We start from the raw sequence: 19,228 nt of genomic DNA on the forward strand, positions 1-19,228 counted from the left end.
ACCTTCCACTAGACCAGGTTGCTCAAAACCCTGTCCAACTTCACCTCAAACACTTCCAGGGATGGGGCACCCACTGCTTCTCTGTGCAGTCTCTGCCAACTCCTCAGCACCCTCACAGTAAAAACCTGCAAAGCTGAAAATCTACTGATGGAAATAAGGATTAAAACCATGGCCTGGCCAATCATGGCACTGATGTTCAAAATTCTTGTCTCCATTAAAACAAAAATAGCAAGGAAATACAAAAGCACAGTTTTAGCTTTTTTTTTTTTTTTTTTTTTTTTTTAACTTGTACAGTTTTACAAACAAAATCTATGGAGGAGAGCTTGTCTCACTCCTTTTTCTCTACCAGATGCTTCCCATCTTCCTTATGAGGAGAGGTAGGACATCAAAGAGATAATGCACTTTGGATCTCTCAGGGCACTATCTCTTCTGCCAGCCTCTCAAGAGAAGAGGGGAAAACACCACATATACTCTTAATATATGAAAAGTGAGACTTAGCACACAAAGATGATTTCTTTCCTAAGAAGAGTCTTCTAATGCAACAGTGTAAAAACACTGGGAAGCAGATCAGACAGTCCTCTTCTTAGTTAGGAACAAGAACTCAGAACAATACCAATTTGTAGGGATCATCAGCTGACTGCAGATGGAAAAGGAAAATCCAAACCCAAAGCCTCACTGTGACCCTCACATTGTGAAACAGATAAAATGGGGATTCTTCCAGAAACAGAATACATAAACAGGCCAAATGTCATCAAAACAAGAGAAACTAATGACAGGCAATCACCAACCATGCTGGGATTGAATCCATCACTATTTCTGCCTTCCACTACCCTTGCTACAGCTACGATTTGTGATGTATCAAAAGCAAAAGCCAGTGCTCCTGCAAAGATTTGTGGTTCTTTTTTTCCTTTGCAGGATAAATCAATCTGTTAAAAGAGCACTTAAATCAACCTGCACAAGGGCTTTGAACTCATAATCAGGTAAGTATGTGGGCTGTCCAGCATGTAGCTTTGGAACAAAAGGGCAGGATCTCACACCCTGTCACACTTATCTAGAAAAATGAAAAGAGAGTCAAGTAGTGATGCTGAATTAAACATTGAATCTTTTAAAATAAATAAGTTAATGGATGTTAATAATTATGTTATCTGAGTAAAATGCATGAAAATTTTCTATTAGTCTTTCTTGAAGGCCATACTGATGGATTGTATTTGTTATAGATAGCATAACTCCTCTTTTGGATTACCAGTAGCAAACATTTTGTATAACACCTGGACTTTTTCCTGATGTACCCCCACAAAAATGCTAAAAAATGTAGACCAGCATAAGCAACTAATAGCATGATTATTATAGGAATATCAAAAAACTGGCTCCTATCTGTTGGTAAACCAGCAACTCCACAGGAACAATCTCAGCTTGAAACATTTAAATTAGATAATCTCTCTTTCCTAAACTTCCTGTCATTTGGCCCTGTGACACTTTTAAATATTTATTACAAACTAAACTGAGTGCCCAGCACAGTCTGCACAAGATAAACATTACTTTCTGCCTCTCTATTATGACTTCATCTCCTCCTGTCTCCTCCTGATGTGTTTATAGCTATTGTGTTTTTCTTTTCCTGCATCATGAGAGCACTGAACAGGGAGCTGATATTGCTGAGATAGATGTGCATGCTTAGCTGTATTACAAAGCCTTTGGTAAATGAAAATCCAAGTGTTTACCTATTTATGTATTGTTTAAATGTGATTTTGGCTGTTTCCAGACAAGGGAAAAAAAACAGTTTTATGAAATGTCCTCTTGGGATAGGATATTTCAAAACATAATTTCCAATCTGTACCTTTATTCTCACTCAGCTCAATGTCTTCTGATGATAGGCTGGCTACAGATGAAGGTTTTGTTTCACCTATAAGAACAAAGGAAATGAAAGAGAAGTTATTCATTAAACAGAAAACTGATGAAGCACTTTACTGAAAAAAAAAAAGCCTTATAGAGACAAGATATTGGAGCTGAATTTCATTTACAGGGCTTCCATCCATTCACTGGCTATTACTGGTCTGACAGTCTTTCCTAAGCAAGATGTAAACTAACATTCCAGTACAGCCAGATCAAATCTGTATTTCAATTTCTCATAATACACACAGAGGAACGGCTATTGCTTTCATGAGTAGGGTGGAGTTCTATTCACTCTGAGATTTCTTTTTTTCATTTAATCCATATATTTTGTGAAAAAAACAATTAATTAATTCTTAATTGAATCATGTCCATGAATCCCACTGGAATCCAAATGCTTTCCTGAAAATAGAAGCTTTCATGAATCAGGCCTGAAATTAGAAAGTCCCTAAAAATCTGCAGCTTGGAATTTTTTAATAGTAGAGCACACCGGTAAAACTATTGTAGTTAATAGATACAACTGGTACCTGAACTTAATAAAACGTTCTCACTTTCCCTGTTGATTTTTCTTGCTAATTCTTATAGTTCTAAAATATTTATAAGCTTTTGTTTCAATTTCTAGACTTTAATTTCTTTCAAAAGACTTATTGTTGATGATGCTGACAATTTTTTTTCCTTATATAGCCCTTTAGTACTTTTAATTAGATTGAAACAAGATCTCAGAACCACCTGCCATGTTGTTTTTCCATGTGAAGCTCATTGATGAGAGAGTGGAGGCCAGACTTTAAAAAAACCCCACACAGCTTAAAATTTTCAGTCTTTTCAGACTGTTACTGTTTTTTCCACTACTAGAGTTTTTTTTATAATGTGTATTTTTCTCTATAATATGATATTTTTCACTATAATGAGAATATACAAATCTTTATGTAATGGACCAGGTAAGAATAGAGCATCAATTTTTTGTCCTACATTTTCTTTTACAATACTGAAGCATATGATTTGTCACACTCAGAGGAAGTTTATGCCTTTTGGTTTAGATAATACAAATAACATTAACTTTTGATGGGATTGCTCCTAACAGTGGTCACTTGTAGTGTATAGAAATCTTCTAGGCACACAACTGTGTGGAAATCATGGAAAATCAGGTCATTTTCCACTGCCAAGAAAGGGTGCAAAAGCAGCAACCTCAAAATTCCTGGTGATGCTTTGTCTCCACAATGCACAGAGCAGAAAGCAGCAGAGACTCACTAAGTGGATGTAACTAACTTGAGGTAACTGTGGCCCTCTCTGTTCCTGTCACTATGTAAACCAGGAGGGAAAATTTTTCAGCCAAATAATTCTTTTCTGCAACACCATCTGCCTGTGGCCAAGGAGGTGACTATTGGGCTATGAGTGGGAATGACATTGTGTTGAGGCATTTACCTAAACCACGTTCCTAAATGACATTTTCTGGATCTGGGACCTCAGATGTCTGGATCATTTCTTTGACACTCTCCACGAGAATAATGAAACATGAGTACCAATACAAGATAGCAAAAGAATGTATATCATGGCTCTGATAAACCAGCTCTGACAGCTCATACTGTAACAAGTCGTAACAAGGAGTTTTGGGAAAAGCATAGTGCATTTATAACACCTACAGTAGCAAAGTGGTAGTTTCAAGAGGTAAACATTCCTTAATTCTCTTGGGGAAAAAAAAAAAAAGAGTATTTTATTCAATCAAACTGAAGTACTCACCCCATCAGAGTGACTGTCTGATGACTGACAAGCACAGTGGGCTGTATTGGGCATCTGCAGATGCTACAATCAGGTTTAACAGGAATCTCTGCAACTGGAGCCAGGAGCTCCAGGCAGTATTAGCTCTTTGGTGAGCTAGCAGTCAAGCAGTACTTGGTAAAGTTAAAAGCTCAGAATTGCTTGGAAAAAGATATGCCCCAGTCTAGTCAGAGATTTGAAACAGAATCTCAATTCACACGGAATAACTCATTCTTCTCCCTGGTCCCCTTGGCCTGTTTAAAATACAACTAGTATGAAAATGAAAAAAACAGGGAAGCATATGTGGTTGCCCTCCCACACTTACAAAACACCATCATGCACTTATCTTGTGGGGGATAAAGTCTGCTGAGGTCCATGGGAATCTATTTTATTCTGTAATACTCTTTGTTTCTGGCTTCACCTCCCGCTGCCTGCCCCACATTAGGCACACACAGAAGAGGTGACAAAAAAGGCTTGAAACACAGGAGGACTTTGAGCACATACAGGCAACATCAGATGTTAACACTCAGTTGCACAAGAGTGACCTGTGGAAGGCAGGGAGAAAAGCTGCCCTTCTACCTACACCGTGGCCAATGCACAGGATGAAAAGAAGACCCTCATTCAATGGACTTCTCATTACCACAATACAGGAAGCAAATCAATTAAGTCAGGAATCCAAGCCTTCTAAATGTATCTGCTGTGTTTGCTGACCAACCACCTTCAGCTCCAGAATTTCCAGAGAAAACCGCTTTCTCTGGTTTAAATATGTTTAGGGAACGTTCTGCATTCCAATGGGAAAAAAAATCCTAACCAAATGAGAAAAGCAGTGTGCTGCATGTCATATTACAGTTAAAGAAATACTTAAGAAATAAGGGAATAGACAGACATTTTGATTTCTACTTCAGGTCTTTTGGTAGCTAATTCATTCTGTCAATTCGTAGCTGTCTCTTGCAAGGAATAGAGTTGTGGAGCATGAAAAATACAACCATAAACAGAAAAAAACCATCTCTTGTGAACATGGAGTGACACTCTATTCCAACACACTGAACTCCATAATTTATAAGCATGTCACCTGCAAAACCCACCACTTGTGAACCCTGACATTCACTCACAGCACATGCAATATTTTTCTCTATGGATTTAAATCTTCGTAACCATTGTGTAGACAATTTTTTAAAACTTGAAAATACCCTTTAAAAATATGAGGAGTTGAGTTTTCATCAGAAGGAGCCTCCTGCTTGCTTCCTCCTTCCCCAAATTTCTTCCCCTCATTCCTACTCTATGCAGAGGGGGAAAAAAATACTTATTCCTTGTGAGAGGATTACCTAGATTAGGCAATTTGAAGGGAGAATGTAGAGCTGGTAAGCTGAGAGGGGTCTGCATTCCTGCTCTGCAACACATTCATTCATAATGAACGAAGATTTGGTCGTTAATGGGAGAATTGCCCAAGACATGAGCTAATCTGGTGAAAATGTACAAATATTCCCCTTCAAAAGCACTGACTAAGGGTGTTGTTCAAAAAGTGGATAAAGCCTAAGACAGGCCTTTAAGGAGCTGGGTACAAACCTGCTTCTTGGCTCTGGGTCTTACTTTCATCGGTGTTTTGCTTATCCACTGCATCATTACCACCTATTGAGAAAAACACATAAAAATTATTTATGATACATCTTTTTATTGGTAACAGGAGCAGTGCAATATTAATTGTAACCAATTTAGCACAAACTGCTAATTTACAGCAAAGTGCTGTAATAAAAAAGGAGAGACGTAAAGGTAAGCTGAAAAAAACTGCCAACATGACCAGTTCCATTTAAACCAGTCATGTTTTTATATCTCAAGATGAGGATTATAGATTTTATTTCAATAGGCCCACTGGAAATAACAGTACCAAGTAAAGGGATGTTTCCCTAAACACAGTCTGCAATAAATGAAATTGTTGCTTGAACTTCTGTGTATTTTATAAAGGGGTTTCTTCCTAGCTTTATTTTCCTTCTATTATTTTTCTATTTCAACAGAATCCTTGAAGTGGCTGTTTGTGACCTGCAGAACTTATTTCAATGCCTATGGGAGGTAAGAATCAACTGAACTGAATTTTAAAGCAAAAGCCACAATACCACTTAACATAAAGTATAAAAATTCCTCACAAATGGCTGTAATGAAGACAGCACATCAAACCAAAGTAAGACTGCTAGGACTGAATGAATTTTCCCCTTTTTACATTCACATTCATTCCCAATTTTCTCCACTACTTCACATTCATTATCCATTTTCTACCCTCCAGCTCTTTTTTGGAAGGCAGGTACCAAACAGCAAATAACCACTGAGAATGGGTAATATCCTGAAAAATATCTATGGATCTCTTAAACTTTGCTCACCCTGACTAGAAATATATCAGGAATTCTTTATTTTCAGGGATGGGAAAGGCTCTTTTAGCTTCATAATAACATGAGAGGCTGCAGAGCTGCATGCAGGATTGGATGCCATGGCCATGCTCCCTTCCCACCAAAAGAACAGCTGAGCACCAGCGTTAATGAGGTAATTGAAAAGCTGATTGCATATACATTGTGAGAGGGGAAATTCATTCCCAAGCCTGGAAATGTCTGGATAATGATACACATATTTTTATTTTTTTTTTCTGTGATCTTTGCTGGCTGCTGGGTTTTCTGATTGCAGCTTCTCTAAAGAAACACAGCTAAAGTTCCCTGTGTTGGCCACCTTGCTTTTCTTAACACATGGAGCCTGGTGATGGGAATAGCAGTGGTCCAAATGTGCTTAGGTGGATGGAAGGAAAACAGAGAGAGCACGTATTTTCCACAGGCAGATGTATGTCTGGTGGCACACTGCACCTCAGCTGATATTGAAAGGCTGAGGTATGATGCTTTCCCTCTTTCCAGCAGGCAATTCTTCCTGGCATCCAGCAGATGGGACTAGTGGAGAATTATTTCCAAGGCTTGCCCTGCAAGAGCTGCTCTCAGGAGGAGAGGAGATGAAGCAGGAACTTGAAACCCCTCACCTGAGAGAAGAGAGGTGGGCAGGGTGTGGCTGATGGCCATCAGTGGGGACTTGTGCTTCCTGCCCTCCTGGCAACTCTTAGTATGAATTCTAACCTTAATGGATGACTTGCCATAATGATTTCCTAGCACAACAGTGAGCTCTATTTTGTGAAAAATTGTGTTATGTGGTTGACCTAAATGGTGTGACAAAACCTGCAGGGTTTTTCTTTCCCTGACTTGAAAGCAAAAGTTGCTGTTTTCAAAGTCACCATTCTGCCTGTCCACACACAATAAGGCCGCATGCAAAATAGAAAGTTAGCTGAACTTTTCTCTCTCCCACCCTTTTCTCTTAAAACACAGGCTTGGTGCCATCAAGCTATGTAGCAAGCAATTCATAAATAAAGACAATCCTGTAACACAGCAGTGCAGCAGCACTGGAAAAATCTTTACCAATAGGTCAGACCAAAAGAGGTTATTGCATCACTGTAAAATGAGTGGTGCCAAAGCTTCAAGGATTGAATCATGGTCAAGTGTAACATGTTTCACACTATGCAGAAAGAACTTTACAATCAGATAAAGCAGGTTAGGCACATATGTAACTACTGATGTATCACTGAAATTAATTCCAGCCATTACCTTACTGCATTCACAATTTAAAAATCAATTTCCAGATGATACTTGTTTCTACATCCATTCTTATGACTATAACCACAGCTTATTTGACTAAAACCAGGTTAATTCATATTTATTGCTAAGGAACTATATCTCTTGCTTAAGTCATGCAGAGAAAACTTAAACTACAAGAGAAAGTTTAAATGATCATCTGATTCAGCAGATTATCAGATAAACCACATTTTCTTAATCCTAAATGTATTATTTCAGCAGACATTCACTGTTTAGAACTGGAATAATAATAATAATAATAATAATAATAATAATAATAATAATAATAATAATAATAATAATAATAATAATAATAACTATATATTGTAACATAAATTACAGGATTCTCAATATTTTTTCACTTCATTTTGTTCCTTTAGGAAGAAAAATGTAAAAGACCTTAAACAGAAACTTCACCTCTTGCACTCTAACCCAATCCAATTGACTGACTGGATCATGGCATGAAAATTCATCTTGATCAGTATACTGACAATAAGTGTTGTGCCTGGCAAGTGAGTTTGGCAGAAATAGGGAAAAGGAAATGCTAAAAATTAAGACTGGACAAGTTATGATCAAGTAAATGACTTTCAGAAGGAATGGTTAAACTCTGCTTGGCCTGGAGTATCTATTTATCTTGTGAGAAAGGGAGGAAGCAGGGCATGAATACACTGACAAGAAAGCAAACTATAGAGAGGAAAAGTGTCTAATCCCAAAGTCTTTGACAAACAGGTTTTTCCACTTTTAAAAAACCATTCTAATGAGTCTCTCACTGAGTGCCTTTGACTGATGAAGAGTCTTTCTGCATTTATTTCTCTCCACTGGAACTGGGTGCAGAGCAAATGGAAAGACTTTAAGGAGCACGTCCTCAAGGCAAAGAGCTGGAAATATATTTTACAAGAGTAGTGAGACAATTTTTTCACCATATTTTTATTCACCCCTGGCTCTCCTTTTCTCCAGGCAGAAAAGCCAGAACCAGTACATTTTCCTTGAATCTTCCGCATGACATTATTTATAATAAAAATGTCTTTTCCACTGGATGGCTGCTACAGTATCTGCCATCCTTCTCTTCCCACTACTGCAGCAATCAGTGATTGCATTTCCTTTAGGTGAAAGATGTCCTCACAATATTTGCTTTTCTATTTCAGCGGTAATTGAACAGCAATCTGTCACTCACTCCAAAGGAGATACAAAAAGTGGCAAATGACATGTCGTGTCATTTTAGGCCAGAAAATGTAAATGATTTTGAGCCACATCACAAGACAAATGGGAACATCTGTTTCTTTCCCTCTGGCATGACAGTCAGTTCTAAAAAAATAGAAATTTGAGGATTACAGTTGTACTGTACAAACAAAACAAGCACATCAGACACTAAAATACCTTCTTCTGTCCATATATTCTGCTTTCTCTTGCCAATTGACTAGTGCATGATAGGTTCTTGCTGTCTTCCCATGGCATTTTCTTTGAGGTCATCAAGAAAATCCATTCCCCTTCCCCAAAAGATATATTTGGTAGAAAAGAAGCTAAACAAGGATCAATCAACATGCTCAGCAAGCTGGCAGAGACAATTTTAACTCCACCAGAAAAGAGGATTCTCCAAGAATTCCTGCCCACTTTCTGTCATGGAGAGGCATTTAGCATGCCCAGTGAGGTGCCAGCTGCAGTGGCAGCCCCCAAATCAAGCAGATAATATAATAAATAATAAGCCATCCATCAGACAGGAGAGGGCTGGGACAAGATCTGGATGAAAGGTCAGGGAACAAACCCTAGGAGCAGGTTTTAGTATTCTTCACATTTTCTCTGCAAGAGCCTGGAAACATGTGGCTTCTTACATCTTCCACTGTTCTTATGACAGACATGGCAAGTCAAAAATATTAATAGCCTGCTGGCCTCTTGGCTCTTCCCATTTCGGAGCTGAGGAAATGCTAGGTCTGCTTGCACACCTACTCCTCTTCAGCAGCACCTTTCTTCACAAGCAGCTGGCAACAACTTAGAGATTAGGCTAAAGTGCCTCAAAAACGGGTGCAAAAAGACATTTTTCAGAAGAAAACAGAATTGCAGACACTGTATATTTGTATTTAAAGGAAGAAATTCTGCATAAGCAGTACAAACCAGTCCATTTCTACCCCTCCAACAAGGAATCACAGAATATCCTGATCTGGAAAGGATCCACAAGGATCATCAAGTCCGACTAATGAATACAGATGCTATTAATAACAAAATTGTTTTTGCTACTGAGAAACCTTTATTCATATCATCCATAGGGTGTTAGTGTTTAGAATAATGTTTCTTCAAACCTCCTCCTCCTTCCTGGGGTAGAAATAAACTTGATAAATGGCCAACACCTGAGACTTTCATCCATATTTGTGCAGGTGCCACATCCTGGGACACCAGGTTTAATCCTGTGACATCTCTGAATGGCTCTGCCACACAAGTCCAGGAGCATCTTCTGCTTTTCTGCACGGCCAGTGACTTTGGCATCTCTCCACTGGTGCTTCTTTCTTGTATTAACAAATTCAAGTACAACCAAGGGCTGTCAGACAAGAATGCCAGTTTTGAACTATCTTTTTTACAGCCCAGAAATACTGCCATGGTAATCATACTAATGACATGAAGGTCCTTATTGTATAGCAGAGAAACTAATTAATGAGGAATTGAAAAATATAGGCCTTGATCTGCATTCTGCACACAAGTAGATATGCTGGCTTCACTGAAACCCCTAAAATGTGAGAAGAAAGCACATGTACATCCATATAGGCACTTGAGATCATACAGCCTGCAACCATTTTCAAAATATTCCAGCAGTAAAATGATATCAGACATAAACCAAGAAGCACATACACTCAAAGGCCATTACTACAGAACTACAAACACATTAAAGTGAATCATTAACGTGGTGGCCTGAAGTTGCTGAACATTTTCAGTTTTCACTTTAATTTCTTTTAATTAAATTATGATTTAGGTCAGTTTTAATCATTACTTGTATATAACCCCTTTGGGGTAAATTTTAAGAAGGGTTAGTAACGTGTTATCTGCAGTAATTGTTTAATGGAGTTATGAGACTCTGCCCTCTGTGCTCCTTCAACAAATTACCACGCTGCAGATGCAGCCCTGAGCATGCTACTGTGAATGCACCCAGCCCAGTGAAGCTGTCAGTCCAATAAATAACAGGATTTCATTTCCATGCAGCATTTTGTCCAGGAGTGTGGGAAAAGAATGAGAAAACTGTAGCTTGAGGGCTTATCTCAGAGGTTAAAAATAAAGCTATTGTATCTCACGTATTTATCACCCTGAGAAATCCAAGAGTCTTGGCTAAAGCCCGCTGAAGTCACCATGCATGCTCCCCTTGCTTCACTCTTCTGTGGGTCAGAAGACAGCTAACTCAGCTTCATCATAACCCCTCTGGTTAGGGAAGAACCAGGGGATAATAGCCCCAGCATCAAATTAAGTCCTGAGAAGACAGGAGCATGCTAGTTTGTCTGAACTCACTGCTGGGAACATTGTGCTCACCTGGCTTTTCACTGGGTCTGACTCTCCATTGACTCAGATTGTGCTGCATAGTATTGCCTCTGTTCTTGTCGTGTATAAAGGGGACAGAAATTGCTCCTTTGAGTTGATGCAGAGCTCACAACAGTATAAAGAAGCCCTGACTCCTGGCCCTACAATTAGTGCTATCCAAGAAAAATAAAAAGACCCCATGAGGGCAAGTGCAAAACAAATCATTACTATATAAATTTAGTCTTTGTTCATATTTTTACAGTGTACCTGAAGTCTGAGCAAATACATACTACATGGGATGGCCACATGGCATCTTTTCCCAGCCACAGTCAAAATAACTTGAGACCTATTTTGATTTTTCACCAACTGAATAAACCGACAGAGAAGCCACAGAGAAAATTACACTCATAAAAAACCCTCACAAAATGCAAACAAAACTATGGACTACTTAGCATCAGCATTTTGGAATGAAGGGACCAGCCCCATCTCCTGCAGTGGACCTGAATAATCATGATGGTTTAGTGTTATTCACATGCTTAGAAATGAGCAATGAATTCCAGATGAGCCCACTGCAGGTGCCTCAGGTGGGTCACTGGGTGGAATTCTCTGACAACACTGCATTAGTCACCCCAGTAACTTAGTCTTTTGCACTTTAGCTCATCTCAGAAGGAAGACAATCTACTCCAAAGCATTCAGGGTGAAAACAGGAATTGCAGGTGTCTTTCTGGTGCTGTTACACAGATGTACAATTGGTTGCCAAAAGAAACCCAAATGGGTAAATGGCCAACACAACAGGACTGCACATCACCTGTGGAGGCCAAAATGAGCTGTGTTTTCTGAGTTTTGCACAGCCACTGCATGGCAATTTAATGGAACAGCAGAAGCCACTTCACCAATAAAAAGAATCTTCTAAAAAATGTTTGCTCAGAGAGAAAATACAACTGAAAATACAGATAACATCCTATTTTACCCCTGGCTAAGTGCAAGGTGATCACCTAATATTCTGAAAGCTGTAATCAGTCAGGACAGATGGTGGACTTCAAAACAGAAGTGAAAAGAGAAGCTATCAACCACAGTGGATGGAGGTTAATCGCCACATTTTAAACATAACCCATCTGCATTAAGGTGAAGCATCTCACAGACACGTTTGGTACACATCCTTCCCAGGGAATTTCTTCTGTAGTACTTTATCTTCATTTAACATTTTATTAAAGGATTAGGTTTGGTGGAAAAAAGAAGACAGTCAGTTTTAAGCTATCTTAATAAAAAGCAACACTTTTAAAGCTGAATAAATGACTGTGTTTTTTGAAGCATAATTATGTGTCTCGATGTTCATTTTTAGTAGATTATGTTTGGAGCAAAAATTTACTGAAGAATGACTGCCCCGTGGGATGCAAAGTATGAATGTAGTATCATACATAATGATAAATGTAGAATTTATCAAGGGATAAAAGAACTCCTTGCTATAAACTGCAGAACTAATCAGAAGTCAAATCTAGATATTAATTCATCCCTTAAAGAGAGAGACAATCAGGCCTGCACAGTGTTAGAAGACCTTTAGGAGAGATGCTTAGAACATCTCCATGCAATGGCAAGAAAGAGCAGCTACTGTGTGCATCCCACAGGCTCCAGAGAGGATTGATGGAAGGCTGTAGCACAAGCCAAGTGCCATGGACTATGGTAGGTGCATACACTAGATCCCTCTCCATGAAGCTAGAGAGTGGGCAGCACAGCAGCAAAATTCATGGCAAGTAAAGGAGAAGAGAAGAGGAAGCCTTATGTTAATCTCACAATTAGAGGATTAAGCCATAAACAGAGGTTTATTTTCTGGTCCCAAGAGTGTGCACTTTTTACCATTTCACAAAACATTTTTTGGGAGAGGGGATGAGGAGCCAGGGTGTCTCTCTCTTTCTGAGAATCCTAATGACTGGCCATGACCTGCTGGATGAATGAGTTGTTGAGATCAGATGCAGTTTTATTTTGCCTCATTTCTGCTGCGTACTTCAGTCACCAGACTGACATCTCTCATGGACAGAACATCCACCAAGCCAGGCAGGTGCCAGCTGATGAGCCTGGATTTCTGACACAACATTCAGACATGTGATGTTACCTTTGAAAGCCTAAAGGCCAAATTGTGATGACCCCATCAGGCAAAGGAACCAATGCTATAAACTCTGTTAAAGGTGATATGTGTTCAAAATGAGCTTTGTGGTTTGGCTTCTTCATCAACCTGTTCTCCTTCCCACCAAGTGAATGGAAGGCAGACAAAGTACGTCCTGGACAAATAACTCCAAAAGACCTGCTCCTTCTGCAGGTGATCCTGGGAGAACAGCCTATCAATCCATCAGAAGGAATCTGGTCATTCATCTGGGGAGCAGCTTATGAGAGAAACTGGAGTAAGACAACTTCCAGAGCTCCAGCTCTGTCTTCACATCCCTTGAAGGAGGGCAAGGAAATGGCTATTCTTGTATGGATTGATTATTTTTCTGCTGGAGGAAGAGAAAAAGCAGGCCTTTGTGCTGCTGTTACTAGATGTGTTACTTGTCTTTGATACAATATTGATCTCACACAGACCATGGAGGGAATGGATGGAGAGCTCTTTGGCAGGCTCTGCTTTATATCTAAGAAATGCCATAAAGAAGGAAAGGGAAAACAGTTTTGCTTCTCCCTGTTGCACATGCCACGCTGTTAACTATATATGGGAGGACACATGGGGAGGTAGGTAAGAGAAACTTAGGAACATTTAAAATTCCTGTTTTGTTAGGCTTTTGTATAAATGGTTTGCCTTTGCTTGGTGGCAATAAGTAGGATGGGAATGGGTGACTGTGCCATTTGTGCCAACTTGTGGCTGCTATGTTGTGACAGGTACTGCCATTTTGTCTGTGTAACCACTTTGAGATTGTGTTATGAAGCTACTGAAGTGAGACATGCATATGTTTTGTTTAGTGCCAAACATATTTTGTTCACCTGACACTTTATAATCACTGTCAATGAATGCACCTGACTGAGGGAAAGGCAAAATTATCCCTGGCTGCATTTACTCTGCCAGGATGCAGGAAAGTGGTGTGAGAAAAAGAAAAAAAAGAACAAAAAGGAAGAAAATTATATGGCATGTTTGCACATGTCAAACCTGAAATACTGCAGGGAACCTGTGAGTGAAAGATGGTTCCTAGTTTATCCATTTCACAGACAATATCTCTGCGGTGAAAATCTATGGAATACAACCACTGACATAAGAATCTGATGTACAGTTCACATTTACTTTTCTCTACCAACAATCTGGAAGCAGAGAACAATATATCTAATAGAATAATAACAGACACCATTAATACTTTAGTGGTTTGGTATGAGATTGCTTTCATTAGCATGTCAAGTGTTTATTTTAGCTTACTGCAAAACAAGCTCCTTACACACAGCCACGTACTCCCCTGGATTGCAAAGAGGGTAATAATAAAGGAACTTACTTCCCCAATATTCTGTGGAGGTTTTAACATGCACTGAAATGATATTGCTCCATTACCTCTAGCCAATGAACCAGCCTGGTGAGCTGGAGAAAAATATTGCAGCAGAAATATTGCTGAACTCAGTGGAATAGGTTTCAGAGACTGCCACGAGGGCAGACATGAGGCTGTTCTCATTGCAAATTGTATTCCCATCTTCAATCTAAAAGGACACTCACAACCAAGCAGAGGAAAATATATTGGGTTCTTCCCATGTCTCAGTGTATATTTGTTAAATATTTTATACCTGGTCATGATACCAAGGGGAAAATAATATCCTATGTTAAATGTGGACTTGCTTTTATTGATAAAAGGTAGGGGTTGGGCTTTTGGGGGGTTTTGTTTGTTTTGTGGGGATTTGTTTTTTATAGTTGTTTACTTTTCTTGTTTGTGATTTTGGATTTTTTTCAATTTTACCCTAAGGGAAATTCAACCAAGTTGACCTCAGGCAGCATTTGCCTTTGTTGTGTTTTATTCGAGACTGTTTATATACATTAACTACTCAATTTTTCTTTTAAAAAGAAAAAAAACCCCACCAACTAGCTTTTTGGAAGTGAAGACAAACCCCTACCTAAATAAAATTATTCAGACATGTAGTTGTGGTTCACGTCACATACTCAGAACTTTCATAATCTTCAAGGCTCCCCATTAAAAGTTCTTTTAATTCATCAAAACCAACAGCTAATAATTAGACCAGGAGAAACTAAATCCTCTCCTCAGACAAATGTGTGCAAATCCCATTTACTTCAATGGAAATGGCTCACAGGTGTGATACATTAGACTCCAGCCACTTGGCAGCTTGACAGGAATTCAGTGCCTGGATCCCAACTTCTTGTCTCCTCTTCCAGAGGCACAGGTAATGCCAAAGAAATCTGATCCAGGTTTCTCCACAGGCCCCTCAGCAAACACTTTAATCACCTATTCTTTTCCCCATCACAACAACTCTCAGGGCTAAATTTGAACTTTCAATCCTAAACATCACAGGTTTGCTTCCTGCCTAGCAGATGGGGGCTCTGCCACCAGCTATATTAAACCCAGCAGCAGTGATTACGTTTCACAGGCTTCAATTCTACATCAGCAAAATCTACTGTATGGCATCAAATTCAAGGAATTCAGGCATTTTACAGCTCAGGAGTAATGCAATAATTCTATTGCCATACTGCTTACTTTGCCCTTCCAACACATTTATTTGTGCTTCACAAAGTGAACAGTAGGTCACTGGGAAAAATGGATAAGCACAGAGAAATAGGAAACTGTATCTAGGGAGCAACAGAAAAAGTGAAACAACATCAGCTAATACTTGAATGGAAGGAAAACCTTACACTTTGACAATACCTTCTCTCTTCCTTTCATTTTGTTTTGTTTTTTTTAAAGATACTGATACAATGAAAACTTTCAGCCACACTCCATGTAAGAATATATCATAAAACAACTCGTGCTCTGCCTGTTTAGGAACACTGAAAGTGTGACCACAATCCCAACCGTGGGTTAGCCTGCATACAAATGGACATGTGGCTTGTCATTGCTGAACTCTCTAATTCAAACATAAAATTGGTATTTTAATTTAATCTGGGTTCAGTGCAGCATGAAAGGAAAGACACTCAGGTGTGATGAAATTTCTTGGGTCCCTCCACACCTTCCAGGTGATGACAGCTATTGCTTTAATGACTTGCCGGTAACAACCAGTCACAATGTTACTGACAGCATGTTACTAGCAGTTACTTAAAATGATAGATGTTAACACTTTCCTGCTCTTTGTGACTCACACTATACCCTAGTCAGAATATTTTAGGAGCTGAATGCACAGTGCTAGGTCAAAACGCTGAAGATTGTGGAGCCGCCGTTTGAGGTGCAAAATTATATGTGTCATTTGAGGAATATTAGGTCAAAAAGAAACCATGAGAAGGAACGGTGGATTAAACTTTAGGGTTAAACATTGAACATGGATTAAAGATTAGGGTTCATCCTTTTAACTGTTTCACAGAAAGGGAATTTCTTCAGCATTGGGGTGTTTTGCTCTGCCACATATCTGAAAGCAGTGTGAAACTGTGCACTCTGAAAATAAACCTTTGATGTGAGCGTCTTATAAACAGTTTTTCCAATGAGATAGAGATTAGGAAAATATACTTTGATCCAGTTTTAGAACAGCATAGACCACGTTTATGACCATAACATGGCCAAGTTTCCCTGAGCAGACTCAGGTGGAGGATGGCATCTCAGAGGAACAGCACTATAGGCATTATGTTAATCACCTGTGACTTCTAACTGTGGAGGGATGTAATACACTGTGTAAGGTCTAGAAACATCAACATTGTAAAAAGGAAAACAGCAAAAATTTCTTGTAGAAAATGAAAGTGATGATTATATTGCTCTGTGTTTAGCAGGAGGTACCTGACCAACTTAACCAATCAGTTAAACAAACCAAGCCCCACACAACATGGATTGGGCTTTTTCATTTAAGTCAGAACTGGTTAGAGATAAAACAGCAGCAATTTATTAAGGTGTATCAGCAATAATCAGTATCCCATCACATAAAAATAGGGTTTGTAATTGTGAATCTACCTTAGGATGAAATATACTTCAGAAGATTTATAATCCCTTTATCTAAGCCACAAAGAACTCTCCAAGTGTATGCAAAGAACATTCTTAACTGAAAGTTTTCCAGTTCTTTCTCAAAAATTCAAAACAAACTTTTCCTCAAAATGGGAATTGATTAATATCCCTGAGAAGTTGTGAGACCACATACCTTCAGCATCATCCTGCAGGTCCTCAGGCTGCTCCTCTTTGCTCTTTGTGGGAGATGGAGACAGGCCTTCTGTAAACATAAAAAATTATAAGTTACATATATTATTTGAAAATGTTTTCATTGTATCAGATATTACCATGAGTGATATCACAACTGTATGTTTTATCTCAGCACTCCATTCAGTACTCAATGCTTATCTTTCTGTTATTTAAATTAAGTACTGCATCATCTCTTATGAAATTTATTATACATATGTGTCTTTCAGCATGGACTGAACTTTCTTTGACTTTCACAGGATGGAAGTGAAGAAAGCTCATACTGAAATAACATAGTGCTTCACAAGCACTACAGAAACAATAATCATAACCCTCACCCAAATAATGTTTTAATTTGTAGTTGTAAACATAATATTTATTATACTGCATTATGGAACTGTGGAGAAATAATTAACGAATAATACTAAATAACAGATTATTTTTTTTTCTCTCAGCTCAATTCTCCATTCACTGTTTTAACACAACAACAAATTAATACAGACTGAAATTAATAATTAAATGAAAGGTAGGTAAACAAATTTGATAGTGAAGTTAAGGAAATTAAAGCTTTGCAAGACAGAAATGTTTGGGTTGAACAAAAATCCATTCCAGCCTTTCAGACAGTAGGCAATATCAAGCTGGAGGAAAGGGAGCAAAAGAAGTAATTGAGGCCAATTAAATGTGAGATCTCTCTTGCTTATATGGACTGAAGCACACAGTGTTTTATATCAGCTGGTTAAACTTTGAATATTCTGAACTTTTTCTACAACATTTTCAAAATATCCTGTCATCCTAACAAAAATTATATTATTGTTTGTTTGCTATGACACACCTCAAGGCACAAACTGGCAGCAGACAAAGCCTGTTAATAAAAAGGGAGGCCAAGCTGGAAATTAAGCATAAAAGGTATTCATAAATTAAGACATTTCATGCAAGCAGGCTCCCTAATTAAAACATTCTTTAAACACTGTTGCTTAACCACGAAAGCAGCAACTGACAGACAATTAAAACTCAATTCATTGCGCCCACTGAATGTATTCAACCATGATGAGAAAATGGCTTTCTGTCATTTGACTTTCTGTCAAACCTCCTGATTCCTTGTGGCTAACTCAGGGCTTGGGTGCAGGAGAAGCAAAAAAACCTACACTTTTGTGTGTGCTGGAAATAAACTTTGACCACTTGTAACTGGGAAATTTAGGAAGACATATGACCTCTCATGATTCACCCTTATTGCTGTTGCCGTTAGCAAATAAGAATCATGTTATTACTTAAAACTGATTAGCTAATTAACAACTGGGAAAAAACTATCTACACATGTTTCAAAAATTGGTTAAGTGTTTCAAAGACTCCCAGGATCTCTCCTGCTGTCACATAAATGCCCCACAATCATCTATTCTTTATGTTGCTGGAGTTTTAAACAGCTCTTGACTATCAGATGCCCAGCTCACATGAAGGACTTGGCTTTGCTAAGAGCCATACATTCTTCCCCTTTTTCTTCTACCCTTCCACAATTACATATATCTAGAACCAAAATGCTGAAAATTTTGAAACAGGAGGTATGAAAGTAGTTAGCATGTGAAAAAGGAACTCGCAGGTTCAAGGGGTAGTTGGAGTCACGGTTCTTTGTGGGTCACTTCAATTCAGGATATTCTGTAACTCTGAGAATATTGTGTTCTTTCAAAAGACAAAAATGGAGTCAATCATTGGCTTTGCATGGAGCCCAGGGAACACAGAAATAACCTCTGATGCCCTCTTGGTTATTCTAGCATACTTATGCACAAAAAAATCTAGAAAAGCCATGGATTGGGAAGGTGGCAGGACAGCTCAAAATGTCAGCAAAAATTCCAAAATGGAGATCTGTATGTGAGTAATTAAATTCTATCTCACTTTCTTAATTTTAATGAAAGAGCATTATAAAAATAAAAGGCCAAACTGAACATTGCTCTTATAAATTTCTACTAGAAGGGAATTTAGACTTCTTTCTAGAACTACATAGAGCTCAGAGTACAAAGAGCCCTTAGCAATCAGTAAATAAAGCCAGTTACTGCAAAGTAGAACAAGCCTTGAGGTTTGGCTCAATACCAGGTGGTAGACTGTTCCTGAGAGCACTTAATACAGGACATATGTCATGTCATCATGTTTGCTCATCTGATTTTG

At 38.6% G+C, this 19,228-nt stretch overlaps 1 protein-coding gene and 1 long non-coding RNA gene across 10 annotated transcripts in view; one reads left to right on the forward strand and one right to left on the reverse strand.

Annotated features, from left to right (window-relative positions):
• The window catches only part of MACROD2 (mono-ADP ribosylhydrolase 2), an 846,953-nt gene that overhangs the window by 48,709 nt on the left and 779,016 nt on the right, over positions 1–19,228 (reverse strand). For all 9 annotated transcript variants that reach the window (XM_086879293.1, XM_086879291.1, XM_086879294.1 and 6 more), the window contains 3 exons: positions 17,037–17,105; positions 5,209–5,271; positions 1,835–1,900 (listed from right to left, as the gene is read on the reverse strand). In XM_086879293.1, coding sequence (XP_086735419.1) covers positions 1,835–1,900; positions 5,209–5,271; positions 17,037–17,105 — 198 coding nt within the window. The remainder of the gene's footprint in view (positions 1–1,834; positions 1,901–5,208; positions 5,272–17,036; positions 17,106–19,228) is intronic.
• Positions 1,637–6,111, forward strand: LOC111926493 (uncharacterized). The gene is made up of 3 exons (XR_002862995.2): positions 1,637–1,694; positions 5,655–5,709; positions 6,052–6,111. It is a non-coding gene; the product is annotated as an uncharacterized LOC111926493 (long non-coding RNA).

Source organism: Cyanistes caeruleus, chromosome 2 (assembly GCF_971803275.1).
Source record: "Cyanistes caeruleus chromosome 2, bCyaCae1.hap1.1, whole genome shotgun sequence".
In the NCBI taxonomy this organism is placed as follows: domain Eukaryota; kingdom Metazoa; phylum Chordata; class Aves; order Passeriformes; family Paridae; genus Cyanistes; species Cyanistes caeruleus.